Source organism: Muntiacus reevesi, chromosome 1 (assembly GCF_963930625.1).
Source record: "Muntiacus reevesi chromosome 1, mMunRee1.1, whole genome shotgun sequence".
Lineage (NCBI taxonomy): Eukaryota > Metazoa > Chordata > Mammalia > Artiodactyla > Cervidae > Muntiacus > Muntiacus reevesi.
In genome coordinates, this window is record NC_089249.1 from 161,047,381 (window position 1) to 161,068,905 (window position 21,525).

At 44.5% G+C, this 21,525-nt stretch overlaps 2 protein-coding genes across 5 annotated transcripts in view; both read right to left on the reverse strand.

The window, feature by feature from the left end:
* ST3GAL3 (ST3 beta-galactoside alpha-2,3-sialyltransferase 3) overlaps positions 1–13,188 on the reverse strand; it is a 214,091-nt gene extending 200,903 nt beyond the window's left edge. For both annotated transcript variants that reach the window (XM_065914629.1, XM_065914625.1), the window contains exon 1: positions 13,059–13,188. The gene's annotated coding sequence lies outside the window, so the exon portion shown is untranslated. The remainder of the gene's footprint in view (positions 1–13,058) is intronic.
* A 2,323-nt stretch (positions 13,189–15,511) lies between these two features.
* The window catches only part of KDM4A (lysine demethylase 4A), a 39,990-nt gene continuing 33,976 nt past the window's right edge, over positions 15,512–21,525 (reverse strand). For all 3 annotated transcript variants that reach the window (XM_065914659.1, XM_065914642.1, XM_065914652.1), the window contains exons 19-22: positions 20,459–20,629; positions 17,085–17,204; positions 16,693–16,785; positions 15,512–16,550 (exon numbers count right to left, since the gene is read on the reverse strand). In XM_065914659.1, coding sequence (XP_065770731.1) covers positions 16,410–16,550; positions 16,693–16,785; positions 17,085–17,204; positions 20,459–20,629 — 525 coding nt within the window. In that variant the 3' untranslated portion in view covers positions 15,512–16,409. The remainder of the gene's footprint in view (positions 16,551–16,692; positions 16,786–17,084; positions 17,205–20,458; positions 20,630–21,525) is intronic.

Consider the following 21,525-nt stretch of genomic DNA (forward strand, 5'->3'; position numbering starts at 1 on the left):
CACAAAGCCTCAATGAAAGAGAACAATTAAGAACTGCTAAAAACACAGTAAGAGTCATGAAGGCCCTAGTGGATAAAAAATGAGCAAAATAAAATGAAAAATAAAAATTTTAAAAATATTACCAAAACGAACCCAAACCCAAACCCAAAAACACAATAGCTGCCACAGGAGATCCAGTGTAGGTATAACTAGTGTCTGAAAAGGGAACCGAGCATACAGAACAACAACAACAAAAGATACACAAACATGGATAATTAGAGAGAGATGGGCTGACACAAAGATAGAGTCCCAGCTTCTCCAAGCCACAACAGCCAAGGTAGCAAGGAAGACCTGAAGATCTCCAAAGGGAATTAAAATGCTAGAAGCATGCTGAGGTTCCGATTACCCACTGTGTGAATTATAGACTTATTGCCTCTTAGCTTCAAATTCAATCTTTCTGCTTGCTCTGTGAAAATGGATCTGGGCCTTTAAAGTATTTTCCTCTTGCCAGCTGACACGATGTCAAGCTTTGAGGAGGGTGCAGGAGAGCCATGGATTCTGGGTTCCAGTGTGTTCCTCTTGGTAGGCTCCTGCAACATACAGCAGTCAACAGGGAGCAACAGCAGCCAACAGCTTCTCTCAGCACTTCCCCTGAGCAGTGTAAGAGAAGTAACAGAGTGCCTCTGGTGAGACACCTCTCTGTAAACAGCATTCCCCAGCCCCTGGGAGGCAGATTTCCGGGAAACTCCACCCTGCAGCATCATAGACACTCATCTGTAACCCAGGGATTCATGGGGGTGTCCACTACACCAAAGTCTGAATCTCAGCCTGCAGTGGACGTGCAGCATGTTGGAGAGCTCTTTGTTGGGCACGCTAGCTCAGCCCAGTGGTGGCGGCTGCTCCTTAGACCTGTTTATTATTATATTCTTTAGTGTTCTCTTTACTTCATATGACAGTTATTTAGATATCATTCACATGATGTACAATTCAACCATTCAAAGTATACCTTTTAGTAATTTCAGAGTTGTGCAAACATGACCACAATCAATTTTAGAACATTTCTATTACCCCCGATTGATACCCTGTACCCCCAGCTGTCATCCCCTACAGACCTCCAGCCCCAGGCAACCACTAAACTATTTCCTATTCTATAGAACTGGCAAATGTTTACAGATATTTCAGATAAATGGAATCAAACAATAGTGACAGGCTTCTTTCACTTAGCATAATGTTTTCAAAGTTTTTGCATGTCAGTACTTCGCTTCTTTTTACTGCCAAGTAACATTCTACCATATGGACATACCAACATTTATTTAACCATTTGTCAGATGACCGACATTTGGGTTGTTTCCACGTTTTGGCTGAACAATGCTGCAATGCATATTTATACAGAAATTCTTATATGAACATAGATTCTCATTTCTCATGGGTACATTACATGTAGGAGTGAAATATACACAGGTTATATGATAACTCTATGTTTAACTGTTTAAGGAAATGCCAGACTGTTTTTCAAAGCCACTGTACCATTTTACATTCCCACCAGTGTATGAGAGCTCTGATTTCTCCACACCTGTGCCAACACTCCTTATCATCTGTCTTTTTGATGACAGCCATCCTAGTGGGTGTCAAGTGGCATCTCAGTGTGGTTTTGATTTGAATTTCCCTAATGACTGATGATGTTGAGGATCTTTCCGTGTGTTTATTTCTTTACTTTTACTAGCTAATCTCATGTTACTCTAATTCACTGTTAAAGTTAATAACTCTTGCAGTAAACTTTATCTACTCAAAGTACATGGATTCTCTCTTGATTGGACCTAGACTCATATAATATCTGCGGTAACTGACTTTCTGAACAGAAATTAGATGTCAACACCAAGGTGTCAGGGCTTCCTTGGTGGCTCTGATGGAAAAGAACACATCTGCAGTGCAGAAAACCCAGGTTTGATCCCTGGGTTGGTAAGATCCCCTGGAGAAGGGAATGGCTACCCACTCCAATATTCTTGGTGGAAAATTCCATAGACAGAGGAGACTGGTGGGCTACAGTCCATAGAATTGCAAAGAGTTGGACATGACTGATCAACTAACACTTTCACTTTCACCAAGGTTTTAAAATAGGAGAGAGAAAAGTAAAGCTGAAAAATACTCTGTCCCTGGTCAGATGTTCCCTTGAGAAGTAGCTGAGGAAAAAAAGCCTCAGGAAAAGGGGTAAATATCCAAGGAAACAAAACTTTCAGGTTTGAATGTTTTATTTTTTGGTTGCTGTTACAAAAAAAAAAAAAAGTCTTTCTGAATAGGAGCTGTTTGGTTTAATTAGGTTTTTGCTTATTTGTTTTAATGGTGTTCAGAGGACAAGTTTCTAGACCTAACTTTTTATTTGGAAAAGTTGACTTGAATAAGTCTTGAGGAAATTCAACTGGAATATTTGAAAAGATGACCATGCTTCGAGCCAGTTGAGATAAAAGGCTGGGGACTGGTGTTGAAGGTGGTCAGAAGATGGCACTGTGTCCAGAAAACCGCAAGCAGAAGGGTGCAGCATGGCAGCAGCCAAGAAGAGAACTTACACATGGGCATGGCTGTGCTCCAGGAAAGCCTGCAGGCCTGTCTGCTGGCCCCTGCTGCATGTGGTATGTGGACACACAGGATGTAGCCAAACCACAAAAGCAGAAAAACAGGTATGTGAGTTCTAAAACTTTAAGTTTAAGATAATGCTTTCTCTGGTTAAGGAGAGAGGGTACCAGGGAAAAATACATAAAGTGCTTTTATTGGAAGTGCCAAGTTTTGTTTAAAAAAAAAAAAACAACTGAAGCAATATGGTATATTAAGATTTGGTATAATGATATTATTTGGTAAATAATGGATATCATTATATTGTTCTGTTCCTGTAGGTATAAAATATATCATTAGAAAATATGAGATAAATGTCCCCTTTCATTGCTATTATGTCTCTGAGACTTTAGGTGTCTTATGCCTATGTAGTAGTTCCACACTGTTCATCAGCTCATGTCTTTTCTTTAAAAGGGTAAGAAAAGAAATATAATACTACAGAATAACTATGCTAGAACCATGCTGGAAGCTATGCCATCTTATCAGCCAAGCAGAAGCCATTATTACACATCTGAGTAAAGCAGAAGGAACACAGTGTGACACCTGCCCTTGAGAACAGTGTGATGCACACAGTTAAACTGGTACAGACATTATGAGGTGGTGGAAATTAACAACTGTCCGTGCGGTCTCGGAAAGGCTTCAGTGAAGAAGCTGACAGAGATGCTTAGATGCTCTGCTAAAGGGGTAGAAATTAATCCCACTGGCAATGGAGAACCAGTGAAGGCATTAAGAAGAGAAATGACAAGATCATATCTACATTTTAGAAAGATCATTTAAGTAGCAATACAGAGGACAGCCTGAAGAAGGCCAAGCAAGGGCAAGAGGCATTTGTAACAGCCCAGACCATCTGCTGTCGTAGAGAATGAACATCTCAAAGGCACTCAAAATAATTCACGGTCACAAAAGAATAAACTTATCTGATATTTAACTTCAGTGGACACTGGCCTCCTCAAACCACCCCTCTGTCAAGGTATTTTGGGGCACATGAGGGTCAGGAAGAATCTTCAAGAAGTGTGAAAGTTCCACAGCATGGGAGGCAGTGGTACCATCACTTACCATCTGCTTTGTGGCGTGGTGCAGTTTATGCAATACAAAATGGCATCAATGTGGTTAATTTCATAAAAACTGGATCCTATTTTAAATAGGACCATAACTAAACTTGGCAATTGAGATGGTTAGTAACCATTAAACTCTTGTGCCTCAAAGAAGTTCTCTGCTTATCATCTGGCCAAGCAAGTATGCACAAGATATCCAGAACTTAAAGGGCAGTTGTTTACTTTTCTTTTACAAATATTGGTGTTCCAAATCTTTTAAACTTTTCTGGGATGGCAAATGTCTGTTAATTGTATGGCACCTAGAAGATTTTCCCAAAATACACACATCTGTCCTTTCAAGGTGAAGAACATATCTTTTTTTTATTTTTTCTTTTCTTTTCTTTCTTTCTTTCTTTATTTTTTAAGAACATGTCTTAACAAAAGCTGGAAACTAGTTTGGTTCTTTTGGGGGGGGGCTTGCTTTGATCTTTAAGAAACTGTTGAGTGCATTTTGAAAACAGACATCTGGCAATGTTTCCATCCTTACGTTCTTGTGTTGCCAAAAAGATGTAGAAATGTTCATTATAAAAACTCTCATGTTTCCATGTCAGCAGTTCTCAAACTGTGGTCTAAGGACCCTAGAGAGTTCCTAAGGCCTTCTCAGTGGATCCATGAGTTTAAAACTATTTTCACTGTAATTCTCAGACATTATTTGCCTTGTTCACTCTTATTCTCTCACAAGGGTCCACCACAGTTTTCCAGAGGCTATAAATATGATGACATGTAACCAATCACTGTCCTCACAGCTAATGTGGGATGTGCGCTAGTGCATTCTCGTGACTTAAAATCTCAGTAATTTTTAATACATCAAATATCAAAACACAAACCCACGAAATAAAAGTTCTTTGGGGTTTCAATAATTTTAAACTTATAAAGTGGTCCTGAAATCAAAGACACTGAAAAATCAGTGCTATATACTTAAAATTTAGGAATAGAATATTAAAATCTTGTTAACATATTTCAAACACAAGGTTTCCATGGATTTTTAAGTCATGTCAGAAACACATAAACATGTCTTCTTTCTATCACTTTGTAAAGAAAACCACCATCAAGGAAAAGAGAAATTTACTGACATATAGACGAATTCTGTAAGACAAGGCGATAGATAATATTTAATTAGAATAACATAAACTATGTAGAAGTTCATAGGGGAGGAGCTCCTGCCAGCCCGGATAACCAGGGAGAAGCCAAAAGGAGAACAAATTAGAATTAAACCTCTATTATCATCTTTACAAATATATTCAGAAGGAGACTGAGGAGGAGCAAGATTTCAGGGGGACAGACTCACAATGATGACGGCAGGCTGAAGGAAAAGCACACGTATTTTAACACCCCAGGCAGTGAGCACATTATAACTTTAGTGACAAGAGTGTATGCAGATGTATGTGTCACTTCTGGGTGAGGGCTGGGAACAGCTGAACACACATACACAATTTGTTGGCATTTAAAGAATGTTTAAAATGGTTTGGTATTCATATCGACCAACTCTTCTTTTCCTGATCTTAGGATAATTCCTTCATGCCCAACCCACAAAATTCAGTATTTCAATCATTTAAGATGTATTAAAAAAACAAAAACAAAAACAGAATGTTGGCAGTGGTTATGTCCAGGTGGTAGGAATTTAGGCTAACAATCGCTTACCATGAACCAGCGAATATACTAAGCATTAAGAATCTTAAAACTATTATTTTTATTATAAGAAGTCCCTTAACTGTCTAACAGTACAGAAGCAGGCTTTTTACATCTATTTGCTCAAATACTCAGAACCACCTTGCAAGGTAGGGATTTTTTAATCCCATTTTACCAGTTTGAAAAACCAAGAGGACACAAGAGGTTCTGAAGACTGTCCAAGGTCACATCATAAAGACACTGGTGAAGCCGTGATGGAAACCCTGGTCAGCTGACTCTACCCCCAGGCAGGACATGTACACACCCCTCCTACTACTGCAATAGCCTAACTGGGAACCTTCCCTCCAGCCTCACCTTATTCTAAGCTCTCCTCATCCAGAGGTATTTTATGATTCTGTGTAGCAGACATGGCACTATGGTTGCAAATCTCACAATTTTCCATGGCAGGGAAACAGGACATTCACTCCTCTGGTGTCTCCACACACACTGACCTTCCTAAAAGGCAAAGCTATAAAGTTATCTCCCACTTTCAAGTATTTCAGTGGCTCCTCCTCAGTCAGGATAAACTCCTGAACTCACAAGCCTTCACAGTCTGACTTCTGCAGCCTCCACACACTCCCCAGACTGTTCTGCCATTCAAGCATCTTCAGGATGCAGCCACACTCCCTTGTACTTCTAGGTCATTACACACATTGTTTCCTACCTGAAAAGTCTTTTAAACCTACATCTACTCAGCTAATAATTAGTTATCCGAGACTTGGGTAGGTGTGAGCTTCTCTGGAAAAATCATTAATTATATTCCCTGTGTGACATCAGGTTCCCTTTTAGGAGATCCCACAGGATCCCAAACACAGCACAGTACAATGCATTCTAACTGCTAGTTCACTGGCTTCCGGTCCTACCAGACTACAGGCTCTTTCAGGCCCGGGGTATGCCTTTTGTATCTGCAATGCCATGACCGAGCACCAAGGCTAGTAGAGAGCTCATGTTCAATAACTACTTGTGGGATGACTAAAGGACCTAGTACAGTAGAAGAAACAGACACATATACAACCAAGTAAAAAATAAAACAGGATACGTGTGAAAATAAGAAAGATGAGAGAGAGTGTGGCAGGATGCCAAGTAGAAATGGGCAGGAAAATCTGGGGGAATCCTGGAATTTCCTTACCTGACTTCTCAAGTTTCTTCAAATCCTGCAGCTGCTGCCAATGAATATCATGACCATGAGTGCCTATTCTGATCGAGGTACTGGGCAAAGCACTTTATAGAAAATGAACTCATAATCACCCTATGCATTTCACTGATGAGGAAATTCGGACTCCAGAATCAAGACACGGGCCCAATGTTAGACAATCAATGGCAGAAGCAAGATTTCAATCCTGTTTTCACTTTTGGAATTCTCCAGGCAAGAACACTGGAGTTGGTTGCCATTCCCTACTTTGGCAGATTCTTTATCATCTGAGCCACCAGGGAAGCCCAAAAGTGAAATCTCCCCAAATACTAAAGTTTGATAGCTTTGAAGTGAAGTGGCTCAGTCATGTCCAACTCTTTGCAACCCCATGGACTGTAGCCCACCAGGCTTCTCTGTTCATGGGATTCTCCAGGCAAGAATACTGGAGTGGGTTGCCATTTACCTTCTCCAGGGGATCTTCCCGATCCAGGGATCAAACTCAGGTCTCCCGCATTGCAGGCAGATGCTTTAACCTCTGAGCCACCAGGGAAGGCCTTGATAGCTTTAGTTAAACCCAATTAAACCAGCAAGGCTGAACTAGGATCTTTTTAACCATTCAAGTAAAAATGTACCTTATTATACACTTTCTGGCTTCTTAAATTGTGTATCTTGAATAAAACTTAATTCTTTATGGAAGTTTCAGGACCATTCCTGAATTCATCTCTGAGGGTGCCGTAAAACAGTAATGCCATAAGGAATAACTAGAAAATCAGACTACTGTCTCAGATGGTAAAGAATCCACCTGCAATGTGGGAGACCTGAGTTTGATCCCTGGGTTGGAAAGATCCCCTGGAGGAGAGAAGGGCTACCCACTCCAGTATTCTGGCCTGGAGAATTCCATGGACAGAGGAGCCTAGCAGGCTACAGTCCATGGGGTCACAAGGAGTCAGACACGACTGAACGACTTTCACTACAGCCTCAGCCTCTTACATCACAAGTGTTACAGCGCTTGTAGTGGAGCTCTGACTTCCCTGTCCACTCTCATCCCATGCCTCGTTAGAGCTGTTATTTCTTGCTACTGTCAGTATGTTTCTTCTAGTAGCCCATCTGATTTCACTACCTCTAATCTTCCACAGGCTGGGCCGTGATGCTCACAGAAGATGTAGCAGTCATTAGTGATGTCCAGCAGTCACTTCGGGCTCTTCGCTTTTCAGGCACATGCTTAAGACTGCAATTCCCAGCCATTCTTTTAAATTAGGCATGGCCATGTGATTTGCTTTAGCCAATGATATGGAAATGAAAGTGACAGGTGCCACTTCAGATCAGATATTTTAAAATCCAGTGTCCCTTGATCACCATCTTCCACTCGATCAAAATGGTCATGGAAAACCACATTAAGATGAGTTTCCATCAGCATGGATCCCTGAGTAACTGAGAGGGGCAGAGTCACCTGTGTAATCCTGCTGGACATGTGGCACGAATGAGAAGTCAACTTTTGTTCTGTTAAGCCACTGAAGTCTTAAGGGTTTCTGTTAATGAAGCCTAATCCAAGCTATTCAGACCAATACACCAGCTTTCTCAGTAAAGAATTCTCTCACTTAAGTAACTTTATTTACAGATTTTATGATAAACATTTTGTTTATCTTTGTTTATCTTTGTTTTGCACAAAGAATTTTCTTTGCATGTGTCTTGGTTCAAAGCTATGTTCAATTTAAAATATATTTACCAAGTACCTACTATGTACACAACACTGTGCTAGAAGATAAAGATAATTCCTGTCTTGAAAAAGTTTCAGTCTTATGTTGGCAATTGGGGCAAAAAGGCAAATTCTAGTGTTATAACTGTTTAAAGGAGGAACTAGTCCCATGCCTTTTCATACTGTTCATGGGGTTCTCAAGCCAAAAATACTGAAGTGGTTTGCCAGCCATAAAATTAACAGATGTTTACTCCTTGGAAAAGAAGTTATGACCAACCTAGATAGCATATTAAAAAGCAGAGACATTACTTTGCCAACAAAGGTCCATCTAGTCAAGGCTATGGTTTTTCCAGTAGTCATGTGTGGATGTGAGAGCTGGGCTATAAAGAAAGCTGAGTGCTGAAGAATTGATGCTTTTGAACTGTGGTGTTGGAGAAGACTCTTTGAGAGTCCCTTGGACTGCAAGGAGATCCAACCAGTCCATCCTGAAGGAGATCAGTCCTGGCTGTTCATTGGAAGGACAGATGTTGAAGCTGAAACTCCAATACTTGGGCCACCTGATACAAAGAACTGACTCATTTGAAAAGACCCTGATGCTGGGAAAGATTGAGGGTGGGAGGAGAAGGGGATGACAGAGGATGAGATGGCTGGATGGCATCACTGACTCAATGGACACAAGTCTGAGTAAGCTCTGGGAGCTGGTGAGGGACAGGGAGGCCTGGCATGCTGCGGTCCGAGGGGTCGCAGAGTTGGACACAACTGAGCGACTGAGCTGAACTGAACTGAGCTCCATGCCGATGGTGAGAAAAGCATACAAGAGTTTCACAAAGAGAGTTCCCATCAAATGGCCCTGACAAACGGGTAAGAACCAACAATTAGAGATTCCAAGGAGTCATTTAGGACAGAAAAAGCAACAAAAGCAAAGACAGTGAGCACAGACAACAAAGAGCAAACAGTTCCAGACTTGGAAAATACTGTAAAATCAAAGGGAATAGCAAGAAATGAGTTTACCCATACTGCCCAGACCAGGGTGGGCTGTGCTTAATTCAAGAGAAGGTAGGAAGCCATTTAAAGCCTAGGCTGGAGGTGGGTAGAAGGTTGGTTCAAGGAGGAGGGGATATATGTGTACATATAGCTGGTGCACTTTGGTATATAGCAAAAACTAACACAACATTGTAAGGCAATTACACTCTAAAACAGAAAGACAACAGATAAGAAAGAAAACGGTACCTCATTGTGGTTTTGATTTGCATTTCTCTGAAAATGAGTGATGTTGAGCATCTTTTCATGTGTTTGTTAGCCATCTGCATGTCTTCTTTGGAGAAATGTCTGTTTAGTTCTTTGGCCCATTTTTTGATTGGGTCATTTATTTTTCTGGAATTGAGCTTCAGGAGTTGCTTGTATATTTTTTTAGATTAATCCTTTGTCTGTTTCCTCATTTGCTATTATTTTCTCCCAATCTGAGGGCTGTCTTTTCACCTTACTTATAGTTTCCTTTGTTGTGCAAAAGCTTTTAATTTTCATTAGGTCCCATTTGTTTATTTTTGCTTTTATTTCCAATATTCTGGGAGGTGGGTCATAGAAGATCTTGCTGTGATTTATGTCGGAGACTGTTTTGCCTATGTTCTCCTCCAGGAGTTTTATAGTTTCTGGTCTTACATTTAGATCTTTAATCCATTTGGAGTTTATTTTTGTGTATGGTGTTAGAAAGTGTTCTAGTTTCATTCTTTTACAAGTGGTTGACCAGTTTTCCCAGCACCACTTGTTAAAGAGATTGTCTTTTTTCCATTGTATATCCACGCCAGTCAGGATGGCTGCTATCCAAAAGTCTACAAGCAATAAATGCTGGAGAGGGTGTGGAGAAAAGGGAACCCTCTTACACTGTTGGTGGGAATGCAAACTAGTACAGCCACTATGGAAAACAGTGTGGAGATTTCTTAAAAAACTGGAAATAGAACTGCCATATGACCCAGCAATACCACTTCTGGGCATACACACTGAGGAATCCAGATCTGAAAGAGACACGTGCACCCCAATGTTCATCGCAGCATTGTTTATAATAGCCAGGACATGGAAGCAACCTAGATGCCCATCAGCAGATGAATGGATAAGGAAGCTGTGGTACACATATACCATGGAATATTACTCAGCCGTTAAAAAGAATTCATTTGAATCAGTTCTAATGAGATGGATGAAACTGGAGCCCATTATACACAGTGAAGTAAGTCAGAAAGATAAAGAACATTACAGTATACTAACACATATATATGGAATTTAGAAAGATGGTAACGATAACCCTATATGCAAAACAGAAAAAGAGACACAGAAGTACAGAACAGACTTTTGAACTCTGTGGGAGAAGGTGAGGGTGGGATGTTTCGAAAGAACAGCATGTATATTATCTATGGTGAAACAGATCACCAGCCCAGGTGGGATGCATGAGTCAAGTGCTCGGGCCTGGTGGGCTAGGAAGACCCAGAGGAATCGGGTGGAGAGGGAGGTGGGAGGGGGGATCGGGATGGGGAATACGTGTAACTCTACGGCTGATTCATATCAATGCATGACAAAACCCACTGAAAAATAAAAAAAATAAAATAAAATAAAAAATAAATAAAATGTAAAAAAAAAAGAAAGAAAATGTATAAGAAGGTATAATTCCAATGATCTTTCCACAAAAGGTAATTATATGTTAACTAATTTTATTATAATAATTTTACAACACATATCTGTATCAAATCAAAATGCTGTGTGTTTTAAAATTACAGTGATATATGTGTCAATTAAATCTTGATAAAGACGGGGGAAAATAAATAAAAAATAGAAGTCTAGGCTGGGGAAATGAATTACCTAGAAATGATGATAGTACACAGGATAGATGAAAGGAGGCAGGGGGGAAGCTAGAGAGTTTCTGCAGTAATAAGAGGGAAAGGTATCAATGGCCCCAAATCAGTATGATGATGGTAGGAACCAAAATAAGCAAATACTAAAAACAGTGTGGAGGCTGTAGCAATAAAAACTGACAACCAACTTAACACAAGGGGGAAATAAAGGGAAGGCAAGAATCAGTCCTGAGGTGCAGATCCTAGGTAGCTGAGAGGACCATTATTCTAAATAGCTGAGATTACTCACAAGAGTGACAAGGGCAAATAAAGTGCTACCATCTGTTTTTCTAATAGCAAGCTTCAGTCTCATCCGAAGAACTACTTCTTGTTTACCCTGTGCTTTACCCAGGATAAAAGTACTCCCTGATTTGACATCATTAACCTTATCTCCCACTTTTTCCAATAAGAACCTCCTGGAACCACCCTGGAGTGTTTTGGGTTCTCCTCTGCCACCTTTCCCATCCTCACTTTCTCATTTCCTCAATGCCTACCTAGCTCATACCTACCTCAATACCTACCTACCTCATGCCTACCTAGCTCATACCTAGCTCAATACCTACCTACCTCATGCCTACCTAGCTGAGTTCACAGCTCAACTCAAGCCTCAGTTTTCAGGTAGAACCTTCCTCAAACATACGGATTTCTCCTTTTCAAGAATTTTCATAGTACCTACTATCCTGGAATTCTAAAGACCATATTATTAATGATCATTTTCCTGTGTGCCCTTTATCATCAGAACAAGTCTCATACAATACAGGTTGTGAGATCCCCACAGTTACATTGCCTTGCACACAACATGTACACAATACTTTACTGATAATCCAAAGTAACTTAGTCTCTAAGAATATGCACATCTTTTTTCATTAATAATTTATTTTATTAAATCATGATTAGACATGTGAAACAGGGAGGTTTCATCACTTAATGTTTCAAAATATCCTTAAGAATCTTTACTCTTAGCAACTGCTATTGCCTTAAGAGACTGAATACACCATTTTGATCATAAATTTTTGTGCCAGCTTCTTTTGAATCTTTTTGACTTGAAAATATACCTAACGCTTCAATGATCAGCACTCCAAGGTTATTCTGACTTGGGAATAACCTAATTTTCCATGAGGTTTATTTACTTTCAGGAACCCAGTAAGTGCTTTTTAACCTACCTTCCTGTTCAACTAGCTATAGTATAGACCATTCAAAGTGTATCGACAGAAAAGTTTGTAAGTTGCTTGTTACAAAATAGCAGCTGCCTTCGTTGGTTCCTCTCTCAATTAATTATAGTGATTCAGTTCAGTTTCTTTCCTTCCTCCTCTGTGCGGGAAACACAAACATAAGTGAAGTCCTTAAGGAATTATAAAACGAGCACGCTTACAAAAAGAATTCAAAAATATTCGTGGGACACTATCCTAATCAAACCTGCTCTTATCACTAAGATATTTCCTCCTGCAAACAAAATCAGAGAGTAAACAATGGGGAGAAGTGCCAGGGGAAAAGAAGCAAGAGGCGTACTTTGTCAGTCAAGTTGACCCGGGTTCCCGGAACATTTGGCAGCAGGTAGAGCAATAAGCAATGACAACCGCTACCCGTACGCTGCTGATCCCACTCAGGCTTTCCACTTTTCCTTGCTCTTCCCACAGTGAAGGCCCGCCTGACCATGTCCCTCCTCTGCACCAAGGTGCGCAGCACTGCGGGGTCTCGCGCGCAGGTGACCTAGACCTCTCGGTCCGAGTCCAGCCGTCCTCTTCCCAGAGGCCTGGCAGCCCCTACCGAGGCGAGGTCTCCGTGGGACCGAACTCCCGCCCCGAGCCCCCAGTTTGAGCCGGACTTCATTATTTGGAGACCGCTGGGCTGCGCGCGACCCTTCCTTCCCCCAGCACCAGCGCGCTCAGGCTCTGCGCCCCGGCGACCCGTAACCTCGGGTAGCGGGGGAGGGGAGGGGAAGGGTGGCGGCGACCGTTACTCCAAAGACTACCCGCCCCGACGCGCGCAGGACCGGTCCTTACCGCAGCGGGAAGGGAGGCAGGGGGGAGGCGGCGCCCGGGACGAAGCGGGCGGGAAGGTGGGGGCGACGGCTTGGGCGGGGGCGGCAGCCGCGGGGTACCCCGGCGGGCGCCCACGACGCGGTGGGCCGCCTGGGCGCCGCCATAGTGGGGACGCAGCCGCAGGCGGAGCGCGCGGCCGCGACCCTGGGACGGCGGGACCACCAATCCGGCTCTCCGCCTCGGCGCCCTCGCCGGGGGTCGGGAATTCGCGGCCAATCGGCGCGCGGGAGCCAGGCGGGGCACCGGGCTGACCAATGCGGGGCTGCGCTGCGAGCAGTGGGCGGGCGCACCCCAGAGGAGCCCGCTATCACAGGAGCCCCGAGTTCTGCAACCCGCCCATCCCTCTCCTCTCCGCCCCGCCCCGCGCGGACCGGGGCTGCTGGCGGGGCGGGGAGTCAGTCCTGCTGGACCGAGGCTCGCCCCTGGTTCCCCGGAGCCCGTCCGCCGCATGGAGGAATCCTCCACCCGCAGCTTCACACCCTGGAGGATGCCCGTTCGGGATGTGGGTTTCTGACGGCCGCAGGGCTCACGGTCAGCCGAGATAATCCCTCGAGAGCCTGTTTTCGGTCGTGAGGCGGCCAGGGGTCCACGATCACTCCACGCCGAGGGACGCAGGCATCCATCCCAGACCCAGACTAAGACCCGAGGTTGTGGACCTCAGGTTGGGCGACCCTGCCCCATCCTGTGTAGTGAGTGGGTACAGGCTGCCCTTATTACTTTACAGCCTCACACTTTACAGTTTCTATTCCGGGACCTATCCGCCCCATTTCGTCTACCCGTCGCAGCCCCGGAGATCCCAGCTTTCTCCCACCCTCCTGGGGCACAATTTAAAACACAATTACCCCTCTCGGGAATTTACGGGAGAGGAAGAACTGTCCGGCTGCGATCTCTGGCTGCCAACCCTGAGACTTTACCTCACCAAACGTGGGCAGTTTGTTCTGATAAAAAGGTTTTTGAGGGGTGACCGGTGAGTTGGTTGAGGCCTGGGCCTGACTGCAGGCACGAGGGCCTGTTCTGTGGGACTTCAATTTCATCACCTCTTTAAGTTTCCCAGGGGATTATTACGTTTGACCAAAACAAAAGTTTCTAGAAAAATAATCAGCTGTTGAGAAGGAAGTGCTGGGGTTGCACCAGGGACTTCCCTGCCTGTCCTGCAGCACGGCTGGGGATGGTAGGTCAGTGAGAGGGAGGCAGGTCCCAGACCCTGCTAAGTCTGGAGAAAGTTTCCTTTCCTCCAAAGATGTGTGTTCCCAGGGCTTGCCAATCCATTAAGGCCTGGCTCTGTCCATTCTCCCCTGGGAATCCTTGGGTGTTGGACAAAAGAGTCAACCTCCCTTTCCTTGGCCCCAGGAGGAAATTGGCACAGAAAAAAGTATCTTTGAAACCTGCTGCTCCTCCTTTCCCCACAGACACCAGAGGTGGCAGCTACCTCCCAAGCCCCAGGACACAAAGCAGCCTTGACTTGCTGAGCTGACCCAAGAATTTCCCACACCTGGCCAGAGCCAAGAACTAGACCAGCTGGAACAGCTCTGCTGTGCCCAGTTCACCAGTCCCTCCCTGCCCTGCTGCTGCTCTATCCTTGTCCACCTGAACCTCAGGAACCCACTGCTGGTCAAAGGGACTGGGTCATCCTCCAGGGAGGTGTCTCACCAACTACAGGCAGATCAGAAAGGTTTCAGGACCCAAGGGAAGGGGGATGGGGGGGGGCAATCTCTTGCTCTTCAAGCACCTAAAATGTCCTGCCTTCTTTCAAGCTGGTTCTACAGTTTTTATGGAACAGACACTGGTATAAACTTACACCTGCTCAATGAAGTTAATAAGTGGAGTTGAGATGAGATCAAACTCAGTTCTTTCTACAGGTTGTGGAAGTGGTCTGGTTCTCCCTCTATTAGCTTTTCCATCCCATCTCTAAGGCAAGAGAAGTAAAAGGACGTGCTCTCAGCCAAAGGGCCTCTTCTCCCCAGGTCTCCATCACACACAGCCAAAGAACCAGAACTTAACAAAGAGTCCATCTCTTTAGGAGGGCCTTCAAGAGCCTCCTTAAAATGCATGGCCCTGCTCCAGAGCCTGTGGACTCTAGGCACACTCCCAGCCTGACCCTGAGCCATCAGGCTCCTTGGGGCAGACACAGCCAATCCTCTGCTCAACACATTTTATTGCTAAGGACAAGGTGATGCACCAGTTTTCAAAATAATTTGGTTTATAGCGTTCATACGTAACAAAAAAACGGGGAGTATTATAAATCTGATTCTTGTATACACAGGGTATAAGTGTGAAGCCCTCCAATCCTGGGCCCAGGCAAACAAATTCATGAGGAGCAAAAACCTGTTTAACCCCTTCAGTGTTGCCCTCCAGTCCCGCCCCCACCCCCGAAATCAGCTCCCTCCCACCCCTAGACCAAGGGGCGTATCTAAACCTGCCCCTGGCCTCCAGTGGCCCCAGTTCATCTTAACCCTCCCAGCCCCTGCATGATTGCAATTTTCCATTGACAGAATCACTCGCCAGGCTCTGCCTGCTTCCATTATTAGATCTCCCTTCGGATTATTTCCCACCCACACCCTCTAATACTGTCCACAGGCGCTCTGTGCCCCAAGTGATATGGGAACACACACCCATGTTACCCTATCTTCTTCAAGAGAGGGTAAACAGCTGGCTTAACTCCTCAGCACCTCCATCTCATCACTGCAGCTTTGCCACCACTCCCTTGAGGCAGTTCTAGGGACAGACAGATGCCACAGCCATCTCCAGCCAACCCCCAGGGGCCCTTACTCAGCTCAGCTGAGGGCAGAATTTCACATTTTTGTTGCCCTGGATAGGCAAGGAAGAAAGTAAAGGCCAGGGGCTGGCAGAAGCTGGTCCAGACCAAACATACATATCAACACACACACACACACCCCACACACACACCCACACCCACACACATAAATACAAAAGGGGTTAGGGGGCAAGCACCAGCACCTATGCCTAGTTGGTGCAGGTGATCATTAGGAAGCTAAGTCCGAGGCCAGGAACAGGGTAACCAGCCCAGCCAGCACAGTCGACCCATTGCAGACTGGGGCCAGTGCAGCCATAGCATTCCAGTGCTTAGCCCATCAGCTGGGAGTTCATCGTCTGCTGCCACATGTCCAAGAAGGGCTCATCCTTGCACTTCAGCGGAATGCGGTGAGGTTGGGGTGAGAAGATGATGGGGTTGGTTAGTTCATTCCTTTTCATTTTACAATTCACTTTAGAGTTCCAAGTGTCTGCTGTGCTGTGGAACCCCAGAGTGCTTTCGCCTTTGCTGACTGGGACTCTCTCAGCTGCTGGAAGCACCTACTCCATGATGGCCCGGTATAGTGCAGGCTCGATGTAATCTTCCCGGTACCTTGAGTTGATAACTCGTTGCCGTTTCTTCTCCTGCTTAACCTCTTTCTCCGTGAAAATCTCATTGAAGCGCATGTCTGAGGCTACTGACTATAGAAGAATAGGCAAACCAAATAAATGAGCACTGTGTGGCCAATGCCCCCACCTCCCGAAAAAAAAACAAAGGGTCACGCCCTTGCTTTCTTCCCTCTCTCCCAGAGGGGAACCAAGGACACACAGAAAACATGCTCACCAGTCTAGACTTGACTCTCTTGGGAAGCTCTTCATCCAGCGTATACACGTCATCTCTCTTAACCACAAGCTGTGAGCCATCCTCAAACTCCACCTACCAAGGAAACAAAGGCCTTAAGCTAAGATATCCTGTTGCTCCCTGGTCCACCATGCACAGTGGCCATTTCCTGCAGACACAGGAAGGGTTTAGAACACTGAAGCAAGGCCTGCCATGTCTGAAGTCACACCCGGCAGACTGGACACAGGGCAGCCCCACCTCTGAAAAGCGTTGTGACGGATACCTTAAGCTCTCCTCTCCTAAGAGCAAGGACTTGCCCTGCCTCTGGCTCAAGAGGAAACACTGAATTAACCAAGCACCAGACTCCCCCCATCCCCAGCAAAGCCTTTGGTTACCTGGTACATCTGGATGGGGTGAGAGGCCACAAACTTGGCTCCATAGACTTGGCCATCTGTCCATCTCACCTGGACTACTTCCCCTTCAGCAGGAGGACCCAGCTGGAGACAGTCCTGACTCTGAGGGAACAGTAAGGAAGAAGGGTGAAACGGAGGTCCATTTGAGAGACCTGCTTAAGTCCTCATCTACCTGCTATCTCTGCTGGCTGCTGCTGTTCCAGGTGCAAAAAAAGCAGCTATAATAAGCTTAATAAATGTAGAAGACAACTACCATCATCAAGAACCTTTCTCATGTTCCTTCAACTGTCTAAGGGACAAGGGACAGGGTTCTGCCAAGAAGAAATACTTAAATTGTACTCAACTATTTTAAGAGAGGGGTTCTTAACAGGAAAGTAATAAAAGACCACCTACCATGGGACTTGGCAAAAAACTTTAGCACTCTGACTCCCTGCAGAAGGGGGCACCCTAAGGCTGGGTGGAACCCTCGCTGCATTCCCAGTAGAGAGCCTGTTATATAATTTGGTCAGTGTGTGAGCATGCTCATGGCAGCTGAATCAAAGGTCTGATGGGTAGAAATGGGAGAAGGTGCTTGGGGACGTGGCCCAAAAAATACACCTTGGAGCAGGAATGGGACAGAGTCTAAAATGCCATATATCTAAAATTCCAACTGCTCTTTCCAATTTCTACTCATGACAAGAGGAAGGTTCTACATGCCAATTCATTTATTGAATATAAATGACTTTATACTGTATTGCCAATGCATTATTGGCCAGTTACTCAATAACTCTATTGTGTTAGGAATTCAACAGTTAAATAGAAAGCACTGCCCCACAAAAGAATCTGAGGTGGAAGTTTTAACTAGTCAAATATCTGATCTTTATCCAATAAACATTGATCTTTGATAAATCACTTAAGTTCTCAGATATTCAGTTTTCCTCCGATAATAGCAGTTTTCAAAGTATGGTCTGCACACTTTAGGGAGATTCCTGAGCCACCGGCAGGGAGCAAGCAAGGGCATGATAAGTTTCACAAGGATATTAAAACATAAGTCTCTTTCACTGTGCTGACATTTTTGCAGTGATGGCATAACACCTAGAAAGTGTGCAATTTCTGGCACCACAGTACAGATTGAGGCAACAACCCTGAGGTCTACTACTTATTACTAAATTCTTAGCCACTGTGTACTCATGATTTAGGAACAAAAGAGAAAAACCTGTAGCCAAACAAAACAAAACAAAATCTGTAACCACATAACAATGTCCCTTTGATAAAGCAGAAAAAATTATTTTGTTAAACCACAATCTTTAAGTACATGTGTAAGTACTCAGAAGACATTTTCTGTTGCACACTGAAGCATGATGGCTGTTCTGAGAAAAAGCACAGGGCAACTGAGTTGTAAGAAGTAACTGCTTTTTTCATGAAATACCAGTTTTATTTGAGAAAAAAAAACAAACAGGTTATTCAGACTTGGGTACTGGCAGACATCTTGAAAATGAATGAAGTGAGCCTTTCATTTCAAGGAAAACGGACTGACAGTACTGCCAGTAATAAAACCTAAGTTTTCAAGCACATGTTATAATTTCAGAAAAGTTGTATCACCACCATGAGCTTGACGCTCCCTAAAATTTAAAGACTTCTCTGAGATTCGTGCTACAAATGAAAGTGGTTTTTTGGTACTGTATGATAAAATTTAACAATACCTGAAAGATCTGCATAGCCCATTACACCAACATGGATGAGGGTTCAAAATCACGCATGGGTGAAAGATCCATTCTCAGTGTAAGACAGACCAACAGAACTTGAGAGAGTATGTTCACCAAGCTGCCTTCAGAGTCCACACTGCAGCTAACTGTTAAGGAACTACTATCCAATGAGGTTTGGTGTAGTATCAAAGTAGAATGAACACAATCATCTGGAAGGCTATTTAAATACTCACTTTTCCAACTGCTTCTCTATGTGAGATCAGGTTTTCTTCATACACTTTAACCAAAACAATATATTCCAACAAACTGAAACTGTGACATTAAAGGAATTTACAAAATTATAAAAAAGTGGCACTCCTCTAATACTTTGTTTTACTTCAAGTTGTTAAAAACAATGGACTGTTTCAAATCAATCTCAGTTTTAATTTCTACTAATAACGAGCAAATAGAAAATCACGAGCCTTGTTGATATCACAAGCAGGCGAGGGTTAAGAGACAATCCACATAAAGCTCTTTAGGGTCCTCAGTAATGTCTAAAAGAATCCTGAGAGTTCTCTAAGTTACAGATACCTCCTGCTTCTCAGAGTTGGTATTACCCAAGTCTGACAGAGACCCGAGACAAGAACCTAGCCCAGTGCCTGCCAAACTGGAAGAGCATCACAAAGCATAGCTAGTCTACTGCCACAAACACACCTGATACCATCTTTACTGTTAATACATAGAAGTCTGCCTTACAACTAATGAATGGACTTTTAGCAGCTAAGTTGCTAATGTGTGTGGACGTGTTAAATGAAGAAGTGGCTTCATGCCACTATGTTAGTGCTCGGTCTAACATGAAAAGGCTGGGGGTCGGTGGGGGAATGGGGACAGAGAGACGAACAACAGGGGAAACCTGAACTGAGTGCTGAGTCCTGAGCCAGAAAACCTAGGACTAAGTCCAGGCAGGGCCTCCAGTGTCTCAGGTGTTGGTAACACAGTCAGGCCAGGCTTATCTCCAAGCAGCTTCTATTCAGCCTCCAAAGCCTTCAACGGTAAAGCACACTCCACACATCTACCAAGAGGGCATGGTAGAAAAGAGATAACTGGATAATTCTCCCGAAATCACACAGCTGCGGAGCAGGTATTGGCACACTGATCTGATTCCAAAGCTTGGGCTCTTCATCCAATGCGTCAGAACACCTTCGCAGGTTGTCGCTGTTGTTTTTCAGTCACTAAGCTGTGTCTGACTCTGCGACACCATGGACTGTGGCCCACCAGGCTCCTCTGACCTCCACTGTCTCCCAGAGTTTGTTCAAATTCATGTCCATTGAGTTGGTGATGCTATCCAACCATCTCATCCTCTGCCGCCCCCTTCTCCTTTTGCCTTCAATCTTTTCCAGCATCAGGTCTTTTCTAATGAGTTGGGACTAAGGGTAGTTTGGACTAAAATACAGGCATGTTTCAAATTACTGCAGAAAACACTGCTTCCTACAAGCTTCTAGAGAAACCAGGGTACCGTAGGTAGCATACAGTTTTCGTTGTATAGCAAAACAAGTACAAACACTTCTTTCTGTTTGGGGGCCAAATGATGGAACCATGGGCCTGGCTAGAAAGGGCAGGTGGGCCCACGGTCAGTCAGACCTAGAAGTACCCCCATCCCAAAATGCCCAAGAAGCTCCACGCAGACATTACCACTATGTCCTCAGGATAGAGATTGTCGCTGAAGGAGCCGTCATCAAAGTTGACTTCGTAGAAGGTCTCAGTGGTGAGCCTTACCACCTCACACTGGTAGAAGCGCCCGTTCTTGTGCTTGCTAATGACCTTCTGGCCTGCAGTGATGCTCTGCAAGGCCCCCTTGGCACGCTGGAGAAAACAGAGGCTTGGGTTACGCCCATGTTGAGCTGACAGGCCTAGCAAAAGGGGACCAAGATGAGCTGGCTCCTCTTCACCAGGGCAAGAGAAGCATGAGAATGGAAAGGTACAACGGCACAGGTCTTTCCAGATATTCATACCCCAGCCAGGACATGGGAAAACCTAGTGTCACATTTCCCCCATAATGTAGCTCCTCCCTCATTCACAACACACAATGTCCTTATACCAACCAACCATCCTGTCTCACCCCAAACCCCCCAAACAGACTCTCGTGACTTCCCTATTGTGAGGAACTGACCAAACAGCACCTACTAATTCACATGGTTCAGACACACATCACAGTGGACGTGCAGCAGGCCCGGGGCCCCCACACAATACTCCACACAGATCTTACCACCAGCTCTACCCTCAGGGTCAGGGCACAAAGACTGAGGTTCCCTGATGTCCTCAGCTGTGTATGACACACAGCTCCCAGTTACAAGGACTGTCATGTCTGGGGCCCTCACGTCACCCTTCTTCTCATTCTGAACCTGCCCCTGATGTAAATGAGATCACAGAGTATCTGGCAGCCTCCTCCAACCGCCCCTCCCGAAGCGGCCCAAGCTCTGTGCTCCAGCCGCGGCGGCCTCCCTGCTGTCCTCTAAGCACTCGTGCCAAGCGTGTTCCCACCTCAAGGTCTGCACGCCTCTGTTCCCTCTACCTGAAAGGTTCTTCCCCAGTTCTCTGCACACTGGCTCCCTCACATCCAAGAGTCAGCTCGGGGACAGCACTCCTTACTACCTCCTCTTCCATTCCTGTATCCAGCTTTACTCTTATGCCGCATCTGTTAACACTGAATGTTTACTTGTTTCCACACATCTTTCAACCACAGGAAATGCAGCAGGAGG